Genomic DNA, 22,115 nt, shown 5'->3' with positions numbered 1-22,115 from the left:
TTTGTATCTTTTGACCATGATTAATTCTTTGGGGTTACACTTATTTTAAACTTAATTCCTTGTCGGTGCGGTTGCCAACAGATTTGTCACAGACTTTACGTTAAGGTTATGATTAAGTACTCCTGAAGAAGCACTTAAAAATAGTTTTGCTTCCGCATTTTGTCAGTTCATGTGTAATCTTGACTTTAGACCTTTATTTTGAAGGAGACATCACATAGCTTGCCATACTACCTCCGCTGCCCTTATGCAGCTAAAGCGACGTCACGGGAACTGACTGTACCCCGAAGGCGTCAACTACCAGAGTTTACTGCACCTTCAGTGCTTCATTTTCATAATCATAACGTACAATTTATCCTCATTTTTAATGTCGCCACTTGGAGCCCCAGGCTGTGCACATTCCGAATTTTCTACCAGTACATGTCAGCTGTCACTCTTTGTAATCAACACTAGGGGTCCCACCACAGCCCCTGCTCTGAGCAGACACTGCTGTTGGTAAAAAGGATTTCCTATGACTTTTGTAACATGCTGGAAGATGCCTCAATGTGCATTACACAAAAACGAAGGCCCACTTTGTTAAGTAGACAATACACAATAGACTTTATTACCATAACTGAGCTTCGAAATGAGCCTTAAAATAACATTTTCTTTGTTCTTTAACTAGAACTAGATATATCCATGTAGGATCATAGGATCACACCCTATTTTAAAGTGGACACCAACAATAGAGGAGTTGAATGGCAGGAAAAAGGCCAGAGGGCACCGTGCCACATCTGTTTTTCTTTCTTTTTTTAAAGGAAAAAAAAGAAAAGGCCTGAAAGAAAAATAATAATAATAAGCAACAATAGCAGCACAATATGCAGTTCACCTGAATGGGACAATGTGCTTTCATGAGGGGTTCTCTCTTTAACCAGCAGCTTTTATTTTGTAAGGCTTTCAAGCACCTTGTTTTAAGTACAGCCACACACACAGCTTCCGCTGTATTACATCACAAAAATATAGAGACATTTACACACACATATTGCCACAACTCAGTGATTAAATTCAGGGAATAGAGTAAATTAAAATAAGGTACAACCAAAACTTTGCAGATAAACATTTAAAAAAAATATGTTCCTTGACAAATTAAAAGGTTTTTCCAAAAACAAAAAAAGTGTTAGATAATGCACTATACAACTAAAGTAGGGTAAATGGAAAAAATATTTACTATAAAAACAAACAGGGGCACTTTTATCTGAAGCACAAACCAGCTCATGATTTCCATTAAATTTTTCTTATATAAGCAAAAGCATGAAAGATAAAAGAAAAGTATCATAAGGCTATTTACAAGGAGGTGGGGGTTGGTGGGTTGTCATAATTCAAAACAGTAAATTCTTGTATTCAAAGAGCTCATTTGTGCCCTCATGAGGAGCTTCTCTTGGCATTTCTCCAGCCACAGTTTACCAATCAGCCAGCAGAGACACTTAACAGGGCAGGTGCATCCCATCACAGCTGAACAGGGTGATAACCAATAAGATCCACCCTGTAAGCTCAAAATCAATTAACAGGAAAAAAAAAAAAGTCTACTGCAATCCCTGAGGAATTAAAACCCACCCAGAGTGGCCGCTCACATGTAGTACACACAGACACAGACATGCACGCACAGTGCTCGTGATCAAGTTTTGTTTTTTCAAATCCCACGGAGCTCGACGTGTAAACACTCACTCCTCTGGACTGTTCAAGGATGTCAGGATCATCACAATGACGAGTGTCTACTGAACCATTACATCTGTTCCCCCTACATTCCCTTCCACCCCCAAAATGTTCCTTGGCTTTTAAGTTCGTTTCAAGTTGGAGCCTAATCGAGACAACGTCATGGCTTGTTGTATTCGATTTGCTGTTCACTGCAGGCATTTCCGTGTTTCTCGCTCAGTCCACAAACCCATAATGATCAGACAAGGAGGAAAAGGTAAAGACACTCAGTTTGTTGGGGAGTGGGGGTTGATTGAGGATCAAATTTCTGATTATTGTGACTGTTTCCAAGTGACACTGTAATGGTTGCACTGTGACATTACAAGAAGATCCTCCACGTCGACATTATGGATTCCCACGGAAATACAGACGGCATGCTAAGACTGACTGTAGGAGTTGCTCTGGTTCCCATTGGAGCTCTGATCACTCTCACTGCAGACAGAGAGAAAAATGAAGTGCATACAGGTCACTGAGATAGACTGTGAGAAGTCCAAGTGTACAAGAACATACTGTACTAATGAAAGCAGACCCACAGCAATTAAAAACAATTAACTTGTGAAACCATTTCCAGAGAAAAGAAGCTCAAACCTCATCTTCACATGTACAGTAATTTTCTACCTACACTTTGCACAACCTTTACATATTTCTTAATTTCTATTCTAATATCTGTCGGTAGTTAGCGTACGTACGTACATATGTACGTACATACATACATACATTTTTTTCCTGTTATGAGGATTAATAATAATATTTAAAGATACTGTAAACACCATATATTCCATTTCTGTACCACAGTTTGATTTATTTTTTTTTGTACCATGACACCCAAGACAAATCCTCGTTTGTGTACAAACGTGGCAATTTAAAAAAAATAAATAAAAAAAATAATACAGATTCTGATGAGACAACCGTCTACAATCATTTTCACCTGAGACTATTTTTTAATCATCTCCATCTTTTCAGCCACCTCTAACATGGAAATCCCCATGTCAGTGTTACGTCAGTATGACACTAACTACAGTGGCTTGCAAAAGTATTCGGTACAAAGTGGCATACACGTGAGAAGTGGAACGAAAATCATACATGATTCCAAACATTTTTTACAAATAAATAACTGAAAAGTGGGGTGTGCGTAATTATTCAGCCCCCTGAGTCAATACTTTGTAGAACCACCTTCTGCTGCAATTACAGCTGCCAGTCTTTTAGGGTATGTCTCAACCAGCTTTGCACATCCAGAGACTGAAATCCTTGCCCATTGTTTTTTGCAAAACAGCTCCAGCTCAGTCAGATTAGATGGACAGCGTTTGTGAACAGCAGTTTTCAGATCTTGCTACAGATTCTGGATTGGATTTAGATCTGGACTTTGACTGGGCCGTTCTAACACATGGATATGTTTTGTTTTAAACCATTCCATTGTTGTCCTGGCTTTATGTTTAGGGTCGTTGTCCTGCTGGAAGGTAAACCTCCGCCCCAGTCTCAAGTCTTTTGCAGACTCCAAGAGGTTTTCTTCCAAGATTGCCCTGTATTTGGCTCCATCCATCTTCCCATCAAATCTGACCAGCTTTCCTGTCCCTGCTGAAGAGAAGCACCCCCAGAGCATGATGCTGCCACCACCATATTTGACAGTGGGGATGGTGTGTTCAGAGTGATGTGCAGTGTTAGTTTTCCACTACACATAGCATTTTGGCCAAAAAGTTCCATTTTGGTCTCATCTGACCAGAGCACCTTCTTCCACATGTTTGCTGTGTCCCCCACATGGCTTGTGGCAAACGGGACTTCTTATGGTTTTCTGGTAACAATGGCTTTCTTCTTGCCACTCTTCCATAAAGGCCAACTTTGTGCAGTGCACGACTAATAGCTGTCCTATGGACAGATTCCCCCACCTGAGCTGTAGATCTCTGCAGCTCGTCCAGAGTCACCATGGGCCTCTTGGCTGCATTTCTGATCAGCGCTCTCCTTGTTCGGCCTGTGAGTTTAGGTGGACGGCCTTGTCTTCGTAGGTTTACAGTTGTGCCATACTCCTTCCATTTCTGAATGATCGCTTGATCAGTGCTCCGTGGGATGTTCAAGGCTTGGGAAATCTTTTTGTAGCCTAAGCCTGATTTAAATTTCTCAATAACTTTATCCCTGACCTGTCTGGTGTGTTCTTTGGACTTCATGGTTTTGTTGCTCCCAATATTCTCTTAGACAACCTCTGAGGGCGTCACAGAGCAGCTGTATTTGTACTGACATTAGATTACACACAGGTGCACTCTATTTAGCCATTAGCACTCATCAGGCAGTCTATGGGCAACTGACTGCACTCAGACCAAAGGGGGCTGAATAATTACGCACACCCCACTTTTCAGTTATTTATTTGTAAAACATGTTTGGAATCATGTATGATTTTTGTTCCACTTGTTACGTGTACACCACTTTGTATTGGTCTTTCACATGGAATTCCAATAAAATTGATTCATGTTTGTGGCTGTAATGTGACAAAATGTGGGAAAGTTCAAGGGGGCCGAATACTTTTGCAAGCCACTGTACAGGCAGCACTGTGTTGTTCACATTATTAAAAAAAAAAAAATTGCATAAAAAAGGAAAAACACTGTAAAATGTACACATGAACTGAGATAAAAGTCATTTCAAAATCACTTAAACACTGAAAATATGTAGCGGCAACAAACCAGATGTTAAAACTAAAACTGTGTTGATCAAACCACTTTATCAAAATCTCTGTTTTTGCACCAAATCCTTGCATTTTTGTTTTATTTGCACAAAGGTCTAACCTCCCAACTTCTTTTATAAATTGGTTTGTAAGAATCAGAATACTTTAATAATCCCTAAGCAAATTATGTTAGTTACAGTTGCTCCAAAACAATAACAGTAACAGACTAAACTAATTAAATTATACAATATATTACGAAGTTTACAAAATATAAAAAAATAGCTAAAATATATACACAAATGGCTCAATTTAAATATCAAGAATATTACAGAGGTGAAATATATATGATTGATATTTTACTCTACTTAATCTGTCCTGTGTGTTTTAAAATATAGGATTTTTTTTTTAAAGAGAAAGAAACAAGTACACTACATACCTGTTTGGAGGTGGTTTGGGTTTTGGCATCTTATTTAGGACAGCAGCTATCTCCTTTCTATCATCAAAATTTTTCCACTGGTCATACAGCTTCAGAATGACACGGATAATCTCCAGGATCTTTACAAAAAATAGACACACAAAAAACACAAGACAACGTGAGGCAACGCAACATCAGTAATGAAAACTCACAAATGTTAAATCAAAGTAAAATGGGTCATTTTCCTGTAAGTAAAATATACAGTAGTCATTGAACAAAATGAACATTTTCTTATGTAAAATCATATACATGAAGTGAATGACATGATCCGTCTGTGTCAGTATGTTACATGCTCAAATCCATAGCAAAAATATCACTTTATGTGGTTAATATTTGAGCACAAAATATTACTAGCACATACACATACAGTACATAAAAGGATAGCAGTGATTTTAATAACTAGGTCAATCTCATGACCTCGTGCTACTTAAACGCAGATAACTCATCAGCAGTTAATGGTGGCAAAGTGAGAATAAATATGTAAAAACTTGATTTAAACAGGCAACAATGTGCCTGCCATATCACAATGTGTGGAACCTCAAGTTGCTATATGTTATGAGGCTAAGTACGAATGGGTAAAACTCTACAACACTGAAACTGATATCAAACTGACTTTGTCCATGTCGACCGAGAGCTCTGCAAACCACTGTCTGGCATCTTTCTGCTGCACCACACAGGCAACATGCAGACAGGCTGTGGGAGGAAAAGAAAAACTGATCAGGTTAAAGCTTATTTAAAATCAGTAACTATATTAGAGAACAATCTGAAATGCATGGGTACAAGTCTTACCCAGGGCGATCATGAAGGGAGGGTAGAGCAGACACAAATCTGTCCTGTACGTGTCATTCACTATTCGCCTGGTAAAGAGACATTGGCAGGGCAGGCACAGAGTGAGGACACACAAAAACAACTAAATCGAATAAACAAAAGCGACAAATGTCAAGCAGATGGTATCGTACCAGGCCAGAGGCAGCAGCATGTCCTCCTGTCCCATATCCTGCACATACTGCAACAGTGGTCTGTAGGGGTGGTACACAATCAGGCAACAGTCCTGAAAACATAGAAAAATATTACATCAATAAATCAGTAACACAACACTCAGTCAAGCCAGCACTAAAGACACAAATCTTTCTGTACTTACCATCAGCTCCAAAAGGTAAAATTCACATTCTAATATCTGTAAATACACAAAGCAGGACTGGGTTTAGGACACAACATGCATGGCAACATAAACTAGTTCAGAGAAGACTCCAAAGAAAACACATGGCAGCTTCTTACAGAGATAACTTACTCACAAAACAAATTAAAAATGCTTAAAAACCAAGACATCTGAGAGAAGACCATCTGGACAGTATAATATATTATACACCTTTAAAAGCTTGCAAAGCTTTTAAATACTATTCAACATACGTGACATAGTGTGTATGTATATATATATATATATATATATATACACATACATACATATACACACACACACACACACACACACACACATACATACAGTGTATATATAATAATTAATAAAGCAATTCCAAAATTTCTCAATTAACATGCAAAATAACAATTTTATTTATCCCTCTTTGTTTATTTTCTCTGACTTATAACTTGAGGAAGTTAAGCTACCCGTTCTTGAATTTTTATGGTTTAGTAAACATTCAAATAGATAAGCAGTCACTTGTAGCACAATTAGAAATAATTAAACTTGTGATAAAAACTCCACCAGCAAATATTAGACTGCTCACAATCTACACCGCTTTTTGTTTAGAACTGTCTGTGTGCTACTCCATCATTCTCTTTTACTATGTCTGCAAAAGCAGACACAAAAATTTATGTTTATGAGTAGCATCACCTTGCAAATTCCCTCCCTGCTGTGTGAACCACTCCCTCCTTTTATCACTTTGCAGTGGCCCTCTATAAATAATAATTTACACACTTTTCTGGTCAGAGGGCATGTCAAAGCTGTGCTGGTGATGTCCCGGAAACCCTGCAGTGATGCTAGATAAATAATCTTGTGGCAGCTCACTGCATTTGCCACCACAATGTGAGATGCTGTGCACAACAACTGTGCGTACTGTAGCACACAGTACAATGCTATCTCTCAGAGTAACTGAGTTTTCATCACAAGGGTGTGAACATTAGCTGGGGAATCTCACATATTAATAGACATTAATGCCATGACACTGTGATATAGAGTAAAAGGTTCTTGTTATGTTGTAAAGCGGCATGGCGGTTAATAAATAACTTTTCAGATCAATTGAATTCTGTCCATTTTTTCCTCAATCTCTGCTTTACTAAAATATCATGTACATAAGACAACAACTTAAATGTTTTTCATGTCTAATGTCCTCAACTCTTTCTGTCCTGTGCAATTTACCATCAAAACTCAAAACGGTATTTTTGACTGTCCTAAAAAAGATCACTTTACCTCTTTATATTATGATGCTGTGCCTGTTATATTAACTTCCGCAAGGATATTTTACTTACATGATTCATTCTGTAGGGGAACTCCTTTGGAAAGGCAAAGGAAAATCTTGTTTTCACTGTTTGAGAAAAATAAAACAGCATTATACAACCTACACTGCAGGAGAAAAAACACATTTATTTTTAAATTTAAAGAATATGTTGCTGAACACAGTCACTTACACACAGATGTTGCTGCAGAGATCAGCCTGGTGTTGGATACAACTCCAAATTCCTAAAAGGACAAAAATGATTAAGATCAGATCAGTTAATAAGTGGGAACCTTAAAGACAGTAAGGAACTTCGAGGCTTCGTGGCAGCACAGAAACACTCATACCTCAACTTTAGAAGCCAGGAAAACACAGGTAGGAGCCATGAGAACTGGATCTATACTTTTCAGAGAATACCTACATAGAAGAAGACAAAGAAAATTATTTGTTTGAGTAGTAGGTATTAAAGTAAAAAAAAAAAATAATAATAAAAACAACTATTTAAAAAACTGAACACAATAACCTAAAACATTTTATATTGAATGATAGATGTTTTTGAATGGAGTACATTTCACTGCCACTCCCACAGGAGTATAAAAATAAGATTTTTAGTCTATTTGGATGGGATCCGTTTACCTGGCATAGAAGCGTTTAAAGTAAACAGTTGCAGTAGCAATGACCTGCTGACGCAGCTTCAGGTGTTCACCTAAAGCCTGGATCACTGAAAGACACAGAATTAAATATGAAAAGAGGTATAGCGCATTTTATTATACCAATATAGATTGGCTATAAATAACTGTTAAGCCTGGAGATGTTTTTTTCTTAAGCAAACACAGCTTACACGAACAATACCAACATAACTTGGTAGGCTATCAATTACTATCAGCCAAATATAACAAATACCATTGGCAAAGAAAATCTGTAGCTTCCAGTACTCCTCTTCTGTGAGAAACTTCAGGTCCTTCTGGCGCTCTTTCATCAGGTCCTGCTTATCCAGGACCCACTGCAGACTGACAAATACATGAAACAATATTGTTTTAAACCGCTTAGACGTCAAAACGTGAGCAATGAAGCTAGCAGGCAAGACAACAATAACAACATAAAGCTAAGCTTTAGCCGCCGGCTCTGGTGTCGCTGACAACATAACAGAACGCTTGCATGATTACGTTTTATGGCATATACAATCTTACTGAGTTTTCTTTCGGTCTTATTTATATTGACTATTTTAGATCCTAGCAGCAGTTTAGGAGAAACTGTTAGCGTCGTCATACGATGCATCCGCAAACACAGCTAGGCCTCACAACAAAGAAGGCGAATTCATAAACAAAACCGTAACATGTCGAAGTTTTAATAAAAACTTACTAATGAGAACTCTGCCAAAAATTCCCCGCCATATCGTAGCAGCTGAGGTAGAGAAGTAAGCTTTAAACTGATATTACTCGCTTGCAAAGGAGTGAATACCAGACGGAAAGTAGTTAGGCTAAGCAGAAGCTAGAGTAACATCAAAAACCTTCCGGAAAACGAAAGGGGATGGTTCCGGATTGTATTTAAAATCCTTTAAAATGTCAAAAGTGGGATTTTTTTTCTTCAGACAGTGTTGATTTGAGTTTTAAATAATTGATAATTAATTTGAATAAAGTAACATTATTCAAAGGACTAAAGCAGTCCATGTCCAGTCAATATCATTGTGTTAATGATACAGTTACCATTTACAGTAATACAGTAACATGATGCAGTAACATTTTGATATTTTATATTCAAGCTAGCCTGATTCTATTAACATTGCACTGTACAAGTAAAACAAAAATCACCAGACACAAGACAACACTAAGAAACAGTGAGTAAGTAAGAAACACATGTCAGTCGTCGTAAGTCTGTCCTTCTGTCTGGAAGTTTTTATCCACCAAAATGTGTGACTGGTATATTGCTGAGAATAATATGGGCTCTAAATTCAGATTTCAGTGCACTGCATATACACGTTGCTTTAAAGGAGGCTTTAAAAGTAGTTCAGCAGAAAATTCTGTCATTATTGTCAGTAATATTCTTTCAGCAGTCCATAGGTCTAATAAATTATTTGGCGTAAGCTTGACAGATATTTGTAGGGACATGCACCCTTTGGTTGGGGAGGTTCTACATTCCTCTTTAGGTGCTGAGGGAAGGGCTGAGGAGAATATAAGACCCCAGCACAGACTGTGAGACAAAGTAAGCGTCCGGTTTCCAGTGTTCAGCTCCATAAGTGAAGTCTGCCAGGATGAGCCGCAGTCCAGAGAGGATGTCTTCATACCGCCGTCATTTCGAGGGCACTTTGGCAGCCAGCTCTGCCTGCCAGCTGCGGGCTTCCAGTCCATCTCCCACCCGGAAGGAGACCCGGCATCGGTCAGCAAGCTTCACCCGGAGTGGTGAGACAAGGGGGCGCATGGCCCTCAGTAACAAGGCTCGACTGACCAGGTGGGTAACGTGTAAAAATGTATTTATTGGTTATTTATGTTAGTTGTGTTCAGATTTGTCTTTTTAAAGAAGTGTGAAACAAAAAATACTAACATCAATCAGAAAAAAGTTTTCTCTTCCTTTCCTAAAGCAGTACAAGTATGGGAGCTCTGTGCTTTGGTGTGTCTAAGGATGGTGAGCTGGAACTGGACCTGGATGTGGCTGCAGAGGAGAACCGGGCCTTTATGCTGACTCGTACCCACGAAAGGCAGGAGATGGTCATCCTCAATGACCGTCTGACAGTGTATATCGAAAAAGTAATCTGCAGTCCAACCATATTCTGCTTCTGTGTTTATAATAAAACCTGAAACACATACACACAGGTCTGCTCTGTTGTCTGTTTTTCTTATTCAGAAATGAACAAGAACATAAAAGTTAATATTACACATAGTGCTTCATAACCTTTTAAGATGAAGCACATTGTACATTTTGGGGGTTTTTTTGGGTTTTTTTTTACTTTTAACCTGTTTCTCATGCTCCTTGCTTTAGGTGAGAACACTGGAGTCAAAAAACAAGCAGCTGGAGGCTGAGATTGAGGCCCTGAGAAGCAGCTATGACAGATCATCTGGGCTTAGGAAACTCTACGAGTCTCAGCTGAAGGAAGTGAACAGGGACGCAGAGAAAATGAGAGAGCAAAGGGTGAGAGAGAGAGTCAAGTGACTTTTTAAGTGGCAAACTGAGAGAGCTGGTGTGGGTCCTTATTGTAGTCACCACTGCATTATTTCACTCCCTTATTTGTTCAGTTCTTACCCCTCAGCAGTAAAATATTGATGGAGTGTTGTTGTCGTCCTGGGGGACGGGGCTATGGCTCCCCACACCCTCTAGCAGATTGTTACATGGGCAAACCTTTTGAATACAAGCACGCTCATCCACACAGGTGTACGCACAGGTGCACACACGGGTGTTCACTGCTCACAGACACAAACTACACCTTTGTTGACTGCTACCTCAAAGGACATTGTGCGCTGCCGGTTCTGCGTGCTGCACTACAACATTCAATATTTAGTATTTACTGTTATTTACACTAAGCTACATTATTGCGATGGTGTTGTGTTTATTATGTTGCTCTCTTTTTTTCTCTCTCAACAGGTGATCCAGGAGATTGTTTCTTTATAAGTGCCCCTTCTTACTGTCCCTCTTCCCCTCTGTTTTTCTTTCCCTCCCCCTCTCTCCTTTTCTTTCTCCCTTTCCTGTCCCCCAGCCATGTCTATCCCGTCTGTAACAACTGAAAATAAAATAAATAATAATAGCAGAGGTCGATCAAATGGACCAATACGGCAAGGCCTTCAGACAACAATTCTGATGGCTAAAGAACCAAACGGGACAGGCAAAAAACAAAAACAAACAAACAAACAAAAAAAACCCACCAGCCTCTATCAATCTTGTACTTAGAGCTTGTTCTTGTGCTGTCATGATTCCACAGTCTCTCTTTTTTCTTTGTTTTTTTTCTTTCTTTTTGCAGAAACTCTGGTGTGGAAAATAAGTACCCTGCTGGGATAAGCTGGCCAAAGTGTTAAAATTTTATGTGTGTGCGTGTATTTGTAATATTTTGTTGCACATAAATGATGCACACCTCCTCTATTCACCCTGCTCACTCCCCCCCCACCCCCAACAACAGCATCCAATACACACTCAACACAAGGCTCCAGCCTGTCTCTCTCAACCACCCAGGTTAGGAGGGAACTGAGGAGGATTAATGGCAAGAAGGCAGCGGGCCCAGATGGCATCAGCTCGAGGGTCGTCAGGTCCTGCGCGGACCAACTGTGTGGGGTGATGGAGCACCTCTTCAACCTGAGCCTGAGGTTGGGAAGAGTCCCACAGCTCTGGAAAACCTCCTGTGTTGTACCAGTGCCAAAGACTTCACGCCCCAAGGACCTCAACAGCTACAGGCCAGTGGCTCTGACATCCCACCTGATGAAGACCCTGGAGCGGTTGGTCCTGGCTCAGCTTCGGCGCCTAACAAGCTCATCACTGGACCCACTTCAGTTTGCCTACCAGCCTGGCATTGGCGCGGATGATGCCGTCATTCACCTCCTACATCGTTCCCTCGCTCACCTGGAGACCGCTGGAAGCACTGTGAGAATCATGTTCTTTGATTTCTCCAGTGCCTTCAACACTATTCTTCCCTCGGTTCTGAAGGACAAGCTGGAGAACTCTGGAGTGGACCATCACCTCACTACCTGGATTTTGGACTACCTCACCGACCGACCACAGTATGTGAGGACTCAGGGCTGTGTGTCGGACAGGGTCGTCTGCAGTACGGGGGCCCCACAGGGAACGGTTCTGGCTCCGTTCCTCTTCACCATCTACACTGCAGACTTCTCCCACAATTCCACCCAGTGCTTCCTGCAGAAGTTCTCTGATGACTCTGCAATAGTCGGCCTCATCACTGATGGGGACGACAAGGAGTACAGAGGACTGACTCAAGACTTTGTGGACTGGTGCCAGCTGAACTACCTCCAGATCAACGCCAGTAAAACCAAGGAGCTGGTGGTAGACTTCCGCAGGCACAAGCATTCTCCACTGCAACCACTGAACATCCAGGGTACGGACATTGAGGCTGTGGACAGCTACAGGTACCTTGGTGTTCATCTGAACAACAGACTGGACTGGACTCATAACTCAGACGCCCTCTACAGGAAAGGGCAGAGCAGGTTGTACCTGCTGCGGAGACTCAGGTCGTTTGGGGTGGAGGGCCCACTCCTGAAGACCTTCTATGACTCTGTGGTGGCTTCTGCTATCTTTTATGGTGTGGTCTGCTGGGGCGGCAGCATCTCTGCTGGGGACAGGAAGAGACTGAACAGGGTGATCCGAAGGGCCAGCTCTGTTCTAGGATGCCCTCTGGACCCAGTGGAGGTGGTGAGTGACAGGAGAACGGCGGCTAAGCTGTCATCCGGCTACCCTGAGGTACCCCTGAGCAAGGTACCGTCCCTACACACTGCTCCCCGGGCGCCTGCTTAGTGGGCTGCCCACTGCTTCACTGAGTGAATGGGTCAAATGCAGAGAAAAACAAGTAATTTCCCCATGGGGATCAATAAAGTATCCATTATTATTATTATTATTATTATTATTATTATTATCCCTGTTGGACAACGTCTCCCACCCCATGCAGCAGACTGTGACAGCACTGAGCAGCTCCTTCAGTGGGAGACTGCGGCACCCACGGTGTGGGACGGAGAGATTTCGCAGGTCTTTCCTCCCCACTGCTGTCAGACTCCACAACAAAGACTTTAACTGAACAAACACACACATCCACACATGTGCAATAACACTAAGTGCAATAATCTTTTCTGTCATCGTTGTATTTTTACTCAGTTGTATATAGCATTCGTATTCTATTTTTATCTTATTGTATATTTTTATTCTATTTTATTCTACTGTATATAGTATATTATTTTATTCTATTCTGTACAGCTGTGTACTGTATTTATTCTTATTGTATTCTAATTTTTGCGTCATAACTTTTGCACTGTCCACTTCCTGCTGTGACAAAACAAATTTCCCACGTGTGGGACTAATAAAGGTTATCTTATCTTATCTTATCTTATCTTATCTTATCTTATCTTATCTTATCTTATCTTATCTTATCTTATCTTATCTTATCTTATCTTATCTTATGCGGTTCTTTTTCATGTTCTTGTTTTTTTGTGTATTGTCAAATGGTTTGCAACTGTGTCCTGTTTTCCTCCTTTACCTCTTTTCCCACATTGGGTAGCGCTAGCGCAGAGGGGTAGCACTGTTTTTTGATTCTACAGGAGTTTGACAGTTGTATCTGTGGCCTGTACAGGATCTGTCTTTGGCAGCCAAGGCGGCAATGTTGGGCCAGTTGGACACGCTGAAGGCAAGATATAATGAAGCCCTGGAGACCAGGAAGAAGTCAGAGTATGAGATTGAGGCTCTACGCCCGGTATGACACAATGAAAAGTCAATTTGTAACTTTGAATAAAGACACTTAGCAGCTGCTTGTGAAAATAAATTACATTTATATCCCTGTTGTTTCTGTTCTTCTCAGAATGTGGACAAAGCAACCTCAGCCCGGATTGCGCTGGAGAGGCAGCTGGAAAATCTGGAGGTTCAACTCTCCTTCCTGCAGAGAGTTCACAAAGAGGTAACACATAGCTGCCTCGTGGTTGGCACGTCATTCATATTCCCCATCAGTGGTTTAACGGGCTGTAAATTTGCTGGTTATTGTCAAATCCAGCTCGTGTTGATGGACAGAGTGAGTAAGACCATAAATATTGCAGTTATCTATTTGGTGTGAAAACTTCAGAGGAAGTCAAACAGACAAGTTCTGATTTATCTGTGGGGCAGAGTGGTAGATTTGAAAATGTTCCTAGCTCATTTAACTGTCCCCCACCCGTGTTTGTTTTTGTTCTACTGAAAGGAAATTGAGGAGTTGATCCTGCACATCTCTTCAGCATCCTCTGAATCTGACTTCATGTTTGGCCTCCCAGACCTTTCCCCTGCCCTAAAACAGATTCAGTCTCAGTACGACAGCATTGCTGCCAAAAACCTGGAGGTAAGTGGCATTGATGAAGCTGAAGTATGCCCCCGACTCTGGAGAATTAGTCTCTAGATCTCTTTGCATCTCATTCTGTGTTGTCCAGGAAATGGAGACCTGGTATAGAACCAAGTTTCAGGATCTTGATAACACCTCCAGTGAACATATTCAAAAAGTCCGAAGTATGAGAGAGGAAATTGCTGCCTATAGGAAGAATGTGAGTGTTACTTTCTGTTCTTCTTGTGGTTCATTCTGCAACTTTTCTGGATACTCAGTGTACATATGCACAATTAGATCCTAGACAAAGAACATGAACTGGAGGTACTGAAGACAAGGAATGAGTATTTGGAGGCCGAGATCCGTCACAGATTGGAGAAATATAAGAATGAAGAGAAGGGCTTAGAGGTAACTAACTGACTGACTTATAGAGATATTTTTTGTCATCCTATGGCCTGATCACAACAAAAAACATACACCTCTGATGTAATTTCAACAGGAGCACATTGAGGGAATTAAAGTGCATTTGAAGGTGAGCAAGGAAAAGACTGCTCTGCTGCTGCGAGAATATCAGAACCTCCTGAATGTCAAGATGGCTCTGGAGATTGAGATCGCCACCTACAGGTGAACAAGCATTACAATAGGTTTTAAGCACTTAGAACACTTTAAACTGTTAATGTGCACACACACAGATGTGGGTGTGTGGCTTTTACATCAAGTAGAAAATAAATAGTATTATGCAAAAGTCTTGAGACACTCCTTTTTTTCTTTACAGTTTGCTTCCAAAGAAACAGATTTCCCTTCTAATTTTCTCAAGGCTTTTTGAAGGTTTTCAATGTTTTTCTTTGGACATTGCCACCCTTTTTCACTAATTTTCAGTCCAGTTCTTGTACCTGTCCTTATTTGGTAAACCACTTAACACTGAGCTATTAATCATTCATTTACAACTGATAAATGAAGCCTCATTAGAAATGGCCTTAGTGGAAGGGTGGCTGTCAAGAAGGAAAACAGGAAGAAAAGGTGGAGGTATGCAAAATTACACAAGATGTGGAAAGAAAATCGGGCAACAGATCAGATGGATGTAAACCGGTAAAACTTTGGTTCAAATTGTCATCAGTTTTCCTTTCTTTTTTCGTATGTTTGTGTGTTAGAAAACTGATTGAGGGGGAAGACAGCCGATTGGGCACCATGGTCCAAAACCTTTCCTTGACTGGAGGCTTGCAACTTCCTTCCAGTGATAGCAAATGTGCTCTCTCAGCACCTTCAAAGCTGGGTGGATCTTTGAGTGATACAAGCGGTAACAGCACTGAGAGAGCTGCAGGTGCTGGCCGAATAGCAGCAGCCTCATCAGACATCCAGGCTGATGGTAACTTAGAGAAGCAGGCAACAGTGATGTCCAAGAGAAAGACGGTCCTCATCAGGTAGAGGATGACTTTGGCACGGAATGCATGACACATAAAACCTGTAACATTTTCAGCCAGATCTCTAGTGACTACACAGTAATCATATTATTCTGTCTGATCTCCCCTTTCCCAGAACAGTTAAGACAGATGAGGACATTTACGAAAGTGACACACAGGAGTGCACCATCGTCATTTCCGGAGCAGCCGATGACACAGATGAAGAATAAACCCCCAGCTCTGTGATTCTTTTTGAGTACATCTGGTGTGCCGTCATCACTCCGCTCTGCCTGGTCCTAACTCGCTCTCAGCCTCTGCTTATCTAACCCTCCTGTGTGACATGAGCATGTCACTGAAAGTAAGAAAAATAAACAGCAAGCAAAAATAGTTGTGGTTGTCAATTCAATCATAGAATTCTATCAGTGTTACTTCACTGTAATTAAAAAAAAACCCCACTCTCCTTTTTTCCATTATTTAATTCAAATAATAGCAGCAAAGCCGATTCAACAGTCATTATGTAAACTTACATGATTTAATGAAAATTAAGGGAATTATTTAAAATAACTGTTCACAAATATCTGGGACCAAGTGAAATGACCACCCACATTAAAACCAGCTGTTTGACTGTTTAAATTTTATATACACACACACAATTCCCCCAACCTTTATTAATTCCCCTCATGTGTACCCCATCATCAGAGTGACAGAAATACAAAGAAAATAAGGACAATATAAAATCATTTGGTATCACCTGACTTTAAAAAAATAAAAAATAAAATAATGATCAGCAATTCTGTAATTCTGATCGATCAATATGGTGTGTTTGTGTGATTGTGGTTCTAATGCAATGGTTTGGGTTCATCCCCAACTCCTCCAGCAAGGCGATACACTGCAAGGCTGACTTCATGTGCCAGGGCGTCAGCACTCTCCTGAAACAACACAGAGAGCCAGAGTATTATTCACAAAACCCTTCCCTTCCAGATATTTTTTAACCTCAGTAACACTGGCTTGAGAATCAATAACAGAGAAAACTTGGAAAATAGATTTCTCACCTGCGTGTCTGCCTCTGCATATACTCTCACCACATCCTCTGTGCCAGAGGGCCTCACGAAGGAGCGAGCCTGTCTGTATTTCTTCACTAAATTGTCGATGGCCTCCTGCAGGCCTGCTGGGGTCACCGCCCGCCTCTCTGCGTCTGTTGTGTCTATCACCCTGCGGTCCGCCACCTACACAAAAAAAGAAAAAGAAAAAAGATCACCCTCAGGAGCCACTATCTCTAACTGGCTATGTGCAGGGTTATAGTAGACAAACGTTTATCTAAAAAAATAAAAGCCTCCTTAGTTTGGTTCGGCACTGCTGTATCATACTATGGAATAAATTAAATGTAAAGTGCGTATTTCTTTCTATCAGTCACACTTTATATCCTGGATATAATACATAACTATACAATATGAGCACCTTGACTTTAAGTTGCCTATTTGGCAGGTCGGTATAGATGGTGTCCCACTGCTGGATAGTCATTCCTTTGATGGCCAGTATGGCTTCAATCAGCAGCATGTCAGAAATGGCATCTCCTACAGTCTTTAAAAGAAAATATCAACGTTAACAACAGAGCTCCATTGTCTGCATGAGCTCAGTTCAACATTGATGTCAGCGTGAGCGTGCCTGGTTGATGACGTTGATCGTGTTTCGCAGCAGGAGAGCTGCTTTCTTCCTCTCGTCGTTGACGTTTGTGTCCTCAGCCAGCTGCTGGATTTTCTCTTCAGCTGCCTTGCTGAACAACACCTGATCCAAACACAAACAAACGCAGGATGACACATTACTTCTGATTTTTAGCCTTACAGGTGATTTTCAGTGCATTTAAATATGTGTGCATATGTGTGTACTCACTGTTCCGTGGCCATTGGCCTCAAAGTACACACCGACATCAAACTCCTGGGCTACATGGTGAAGATGCTTCACTCCAGTCTTCGTACACCTCACTAAGACCTAATTGTCAAATAAATCTGTGAGAACCGTCCTCTCCATATAAATACTAAATAAAACACCTGAATTCTCTGTGGAATTTTTTTTGTCACCTTCATTGTGTTCTCCAGATAGTGTGTTGAACTTCCATTAGCATAAGCAGTTTGCACTACTGCTATCTTCAAGTCTAGTCCAGCCTGTGCATTCCAAGGGAGAAAAAATACAAAGAACAGCGATTCTTGGTAAGTGCGTGCCCGTATGTCATTTACATGATTTTTTTTTTTTTAGAGTATACCTGTGTGAGCAGCTCTTTGAGAAAAGTGCTGATGAGGGTAGCCATCTTGTCTCCATCCAGCAGGTGAAATGTTCCTTCAGAGTCTGTGTAGTAATAAACTATTCGATCGGCGTCGCCATCAAAGGAACAGCATCGCTCTCCTGGGTTAATCTTAATGCCTTCATGTGAGAATGCAAGACAGGTCTCGCATATTAAAACGATTACAGTACATTCAAGTAATTTAACTGGCCCTATGCGCACCTGTTGGGGGTTTTTGCTGCACCTTCACATAGTCGGCTCCGCACTGGTGGTTCAGCCTTCCTTTGCTGCCATCATTATTAAGAGAAATTTGTAGCTCTTTCTTCAGGTGACTCTCCATCTCACGTACCTTCAGAGCCCCAATGCCATTAGCGCCATCCAGGCAGAGGTGCTTCTGGTCATCCGTACGGTTGGACGTCTAATGGAAAGAAAACCATGGAGGAGAGAAAGAAAGGAGTAGTTCCTGGATGAATGAATGTATCATAAAACACGTTGACACAAACAAACAAAGAGTGACTGAATGCAAGCGCAAAATAACACACGACACACTTCTGCTTCTTACATTCTTGGTGAGCTGAATGAAAGCTTGGCAGAATTTAGTGTAGTATCCTTCCACTGTGGCCTCTCCATATTTACCCTGCGTGTTTTGACAGCAGACCATGTAGTGAAGCTGAGGGGTGGTCACCAAACCATAGTCTGAAAGGACAGATGGAAAGGATAAAAAGGCAGATAAGGAGCCAGAAGAAGAACCAACAATAAAAGAACAAAAACAAAAAAGCCAAGCAAAGAAGGAAACTAATACATTGCAAAGCATATATTTTAATGCAACCCAGCTGAGGGGCAGCCAATCACAGGAATATCTTTTAGGTATCCACTTCTCTTACCTTTGCTGTGACCACCAAGAGCAGAAACTCCATCCAGTACTGCTTGTGAAAGGCTGGCACTGCTGCTCCTACAGGCAGAGGACACGACTGTAAAGAAGCTATTCTACTCATACACACAGGTTTATATTTGATCAGTTTTTGATTTATTTGTTTGTAGTAAGACATTATACCTAGTATCTTTTCCCACAAACACATTAGCCTCCTGGCTCATGTTAATGGCCTCCTTTTCTATAATGTTCTTCAGAGCAGTGAGCAAGTCTTCCTGATCTGCATTGGCCAGCTGGGTGGCATGCTCCTCCCAGTCCTGTGTCACCATCTCGCCCATCGGGTCAACGAGCTTCACACCGTTGTCTTCCTACACAAGTACAGACATGATGAGACAAACAGGAATGGGCTGAAGTTGTAATTTATGATGAAAATAAACCATAGCTATTTGCGCTTATGAATCCCTCTAACCTCTGGGTTGTGCGATGCAGTGACCATGACACCGATGGTTGCTTTGGTCTTTTTGGAGCGCACTGTGGCCAACAGACCCATCCTGAACATGATGTGGTCCAGCTGTTTGGCGTTGGTCCTGAAGCCAGAAGTACCATACTGCAAAACAAGCCCTGCGGGCTTCGGGTGCAAAGCGGACAGCTTTGATATTTCTTGAAATTCGGCCATTGCTGAAACATATCAGAAAAGCATCAGTGGCAGAGAAAGTGTTAAGATCTTCCTTAAAAGCCCCGCCATGTTAACCTTACTTGAATTATAACATGTACAGTTATTATTATGCAATAAAAGCAGGGGATTCAAGCTACCGATGCATACCATAACACTTATCAAAAAAAATGATTATCTGTTTATTAACAGATAATTTTTAAAATAAACTCTTTAACAAACAATGGACTATTTAGAGGAGTTCTGAAGTTCCCTAAAAGTTCCCTGATATTGTTTTTAAATAAGGAATTCTCGAAAAATGTTCTTTGGAGAATTTTGTACAAGTCTTTGTTATTAAAGAACGTTCCCTTTGAAGTTTGTCTTTAAAGTTTCACAAATTAATTTTGAATGAAAGTTTTATGATGGTTAAATGAAGGTTTTACAAAACAAACCCTCAGAGAACATTCCTAAAAAAAAGAAAATTGCAAACACTAAATTTGTAGGAAACACTCTACGCATCTTCTCTCAAGACTCTTTTTCATAAAGTCCTAGAGGGAATCTTCAGGGTGTGCTCCCTCTAAACAATAGTTTTCACAAAATAATTTCTGGGTAACTCCTCAGGTAGTGTTCCCTGGAGGTTCCTGAAGCCTCTCTGAAGGTTTCAGAGAATTACATTTTTCAGGGAACCTTTGCTAAAAAGGTTCTTCACATTTTTTGTGAAGAAAAAAAGAATTCCTTTTACAGAAGTTTGCACTGCCAGATTAGTAAATCCAGCATACACTTTAGCTGTATTAAACAGAACTATAAAACCAAATTCATTGGAGTAATAAAGAACATCTTATTCAGAAAAGCAATGTTGTAAAATCGGTAGAAACGAGAGGTATGAATGTCATCGAGCTTGAAGTAACTCATGTACTAAGTACTATGTTAAAATGGTTGGAGCATTTGTAAAAAATTAACATTATGGTTTAGTATCCTGGCATATCTTTTACAAAAAGCTGGAGGAATAACATTAATGTTGATGTAATTAAAAGTTAGTTAAGTTTCAAGTTTTCTGATTATCACGCTGTTAATTAAGTTACATAGACACTGTTCATTAATGGTTGTCGTAGAAAAAAAAAAAGCATTTCCTGTGTTAGAATATGATATGATTAAGTTTCGGGTTTCTATAAAGAGCCAAGGTGGAATTTCGGTGTGTAAGCCTTTTGATTATTGGAAAGTTTTATATTTATAAGTGTAGTTTTGTTTATTCCAAGTTTTTCTGCATTTAAAAATTATGCAATTTATCTTCAGTGTATAAAATGATTGGAAAAGAGGAATGCTTTAAAACAGAAATACTTGGAATGAGTTAATTTAAGGTACTTCATTTATTTGTTTATATTCTGTTTTTCTTTGCTGGCTGGAATATTTGATGAACATGTTTGACAGCAATGCCTGTTTGTTTACTTGAAGGCAGTTTAGTAAAAGGATAAATAAATAAATACAATTTTGGCTCTAGCAAAGGTAATACTACCTGTATATGTTATGTGTGTGTGTGTGTCCCAGCTTTACTGTTTGAACATATTTGCAAAACAAGCCTAACAAACCATGAAGGTTATTACTATAAATAATGGTTCGCTAATCGTAATTTGGGTAAAATGTTTTAATTAGTCGTGATTTTGATTTGAGGTCACATGCCCAAGCCCTTGTCTGGAAATGCTTACTTTATTAAAATGCTGTTTATCATATTTAACCATATTTAATAGATTAAAAACACGGCGACTGGACTAAACACTGACAGCACTTAATGAGGGCAAAGTATAAAGCTCAATAAAATGAAGCACAACAAATGAATGGCAAAGAAAGTTACGTGCTTCTCCCAAGTAAAATAAGTTACATAAAATCGTCTCAAGCCATATAAACAAAGAGACTACAATAAACGCGTTGTGTTTAAACCAAAGGTTGCGCTGTGCAGCAGATTCGCTTAATTTTAATTTACTTACTGTTGTGTTTTCTGAAGTATCTCCACTACAGTGCAGTCAGTGAAAAGCTTCCTGGATCTAGGTTCCTCCTTCTCCCTTCTCACGGGAGACGTGGCTTCATTTCCGCGTACGTCACGTGTTGCGAATACACAGCGCATGCTCAGCCAGAGTCGAGCGTTTTTTTTTGTTTGTTTCTTTTTTATACTTTACTGTCGGTACATTTTATTTTCCTAATTATTGTATTTTTTCCCCCAGCTCATTTTCACAATGAGAAAGACAACAAAAACAAAAGTAAAACAACACAGAAGCAAAACAAAATTAAAATACAGAAGTGATACAACTGAGGGTTCTATTTAGAGCTCTGCAGAGCACTGGATCGTGACGTCGCCGACGTCATGCATTATAGTGCCCTGACTGGGCACCTCCCGTACACTTCATATCAGACATCTCTTTCATGGATACAGGCTGCAGGACAGCTGCGAAAGCAAAATCTTTATTCCTTTGTTTCCGGAAAGCCAGCTTTTGAAATGCGACAATGAAATCTGGGTAGGATTTTACACCTCAGACACACAGAAGTCTCTGCGACTCCCTCTGACTGGCATCACCACAAGCCCTTCCACTTGCTGCTGCACCAAAACATGAAGTGCTGTAATGAAACACTG

At 40.4% G+C, this 22,115-nt stretch overlaps 3 protein-coding genes across 5 annotated transcripts; 1 reads left to right on the top strand and 2 right to left on the bottom strand.

Moving 5' to 3' along the window:
- Positions 1–883: 883 nt before the first annotated feature.
- Positions 884–8,830, bottom strand: ccnc (cyclin C). The gene is made up of 12 exons (XM_026143105.1): positions 8,669–8,830; positions 8,210–8,316; positions 7,943–8,027; positions 7,654–7,723; positions 7,500–7,551; positions 7,341–7,396; positions 5,995–6,030; positions 5,813–5,904; positions 5,643–5,710; positions 5,467–5,546; positions 4,815–4,933; positions 884–2,160 (listed from the first exon to the last, which is right to left on the bottom strand). The coding sequence occupies exons 1-12, from the start codon at positions 8,698–8,700 to the stop codon at positions 2,106–2,108; spliced, it is 852 nt and encodes a 283-aa protein (XP_025998890.1). The 5' UTR covers positions 8,701–8,830; the 3' UTR covers positions 884–2,105.
- A 693-nt stretch (positions 8,831–9,523) lies between these two features.
- ngs (notochord granular surface) lies at positions 9,524–16,104 on the top strand. 3 transcript variants are annotated; one of them, XM_026143325.1, is made up of 11 exons: positions 9,524–9,754; positions 9,885–10,050; positions 10,283–10,432; positions 13,581–13,700; positions 13,806–13,901; positions 14,178–14,312; positions 14,401–14,511; positions 14,589–14,699; positions 14,791–14,915; positions 15,443–15,712; positions 15,828–16,104. In XM_026143325.1, the coding sequence occupies exons 1-11, from the start codon at positions 9,558–9,560 to the stop codon at positions 15,919–15,921; spliced, it is 1,575 nt and encodes a 524-aa protein (XP_025999110.1). In that variant the 5' UTR covers positions 9,524–9,557; the 3' UTR covers positions 15,922–16,104. The 3 variants fall into 3 exon arrangements, with proteins under 3 accessions (XP_025999110.1, XP_025999111.1, XP_025999112.1); XM_026143326.1 differs by having other exon boundaries at positions 9,888–10,050; positions 15,828–16,100; XM_026143327.1 differs by having other exon boundaries at positions 15,833–15,887.
- A 43-nt stretch (positions 16,105–16,147) lies between these two features.
- On the bottom strand, positions 16,148–21,623 carry pgm3 (phosphoglucomutase 3). The gene is made up of 13 exons (XM_026143324.1): positions 21,475–21,623; positions 19,310–19,518; positions 19,024–19,208; positions 18,854–18,921; positions 18,532–18,665; positions 18,192–18,387; positions 17,952–18,109; positions 17,770–17,853; positions 17,582–17,680; positions 17,357–17,476; positions 17,150–17,272; positions 16,744–16,917; positions 16,148–16,620 (listed from the first exon to the last, which is right to left on the bottom strand). Exons 2-13 carry the CDS (start codon positions 19,514–19,516, stop codon positions 16,531–16,533), a joined length of 1,638 nt encoding a protein of 545 aa, XP_025999109.1. The 5' UTR covers positions 19,517–19,518; positions 21,475–21,623; the 3' UTR covers positions 16,148–16,530.
- Positions 21,624–22,115: the final 492 nt, after the last annotated feature.

The sequence above is a fragment of the Astatotilapia calliptera genome, chromosome 15, assembly GCF_900246225.1.
Source record: "Astatotilapia calliptera chromosome 15, fAstCal1.2, whole genome shotgun sequence".
Classification (NCBI taxonomy): domain Eukaryota; kingdom Metazoa; phylum Chordata; class Actinopteri; order Cichliformes; family Cichlidae; genus Astatotilapia; species Astatotilapia calliptera.
The sequence above is the reverse complement of the archived record's forward strand: the minus strand, read 5'-3'. Positions and strand labels throughout refer to the sequence as shown.

Excerpts from the sequence above, each read along its gene's own strand:
- pgm3 (XM_026143324.1), bottom strand. The coding sequence starts at position 19,516 with ATGGCCGAATTTCAAGAAATATCAAAGCTGTCCGCTTTGCACCCGAAG. Across the intron at positions 17,477-17,581 it reads AGGCCAATGGCCACGGAACA|GTGTTGTTCAGCAAGGCAGC; the intron begins GTGAGTACACAC and ends TGTTTGGATCAG. Across the intron at positions 16,621-16,743 it reads ATGCAGAGGCAGACACGCAG|GAGAGTGCTGACGCCCTGGC; the intron begins GTGAGAAATCTA and ends GTGTTGTTTCAG.
- ccnc (XM_026143105.1), bottom strand. The coding sequence starts at position 8,700 with ATGGCGGGGAATTTTTGGCAGAGTTCTCATTA. Across the intron at positions 5,905-5,994 it reads TTTACCTTTTGGAGCTGATG|GACTGTTGCCTGATTGTGTA; the intron begins GTAAGTACAGAA and ends CTATGTTTTCAG. Across the intron at positions 5,711-5,812 it reads ATGCTGCTGCCTCTGGCCTG|GCGAATAGTGAATGACACGT; the intron begins GTACGATACCAT and ends TCTCTTTACCAG.
- ngs (XM_026143325.1), top strand. The coding sequence starts at position 9,558 with ATGAGCCGCAGTCCAGAGAGGATGTCTTCATACCGCCGTCATTTCGAG. Across the intron at positions 10,433-13,580 it reads AGAAAATGAGAGAGCAAAGG|GATCTGTCTTTGGCAGCCAA; the intron begins GTGAGAGAGAGA and ends TGGCCTGTACAG. Across the intron at positions 13,701-13,805 it reads AGATTGAGGCTCTACGCCCG|AATGTGGACAAAGCAACCTC; the intron begins GTATGACACAAT and ends TGTTCTTCTCAG.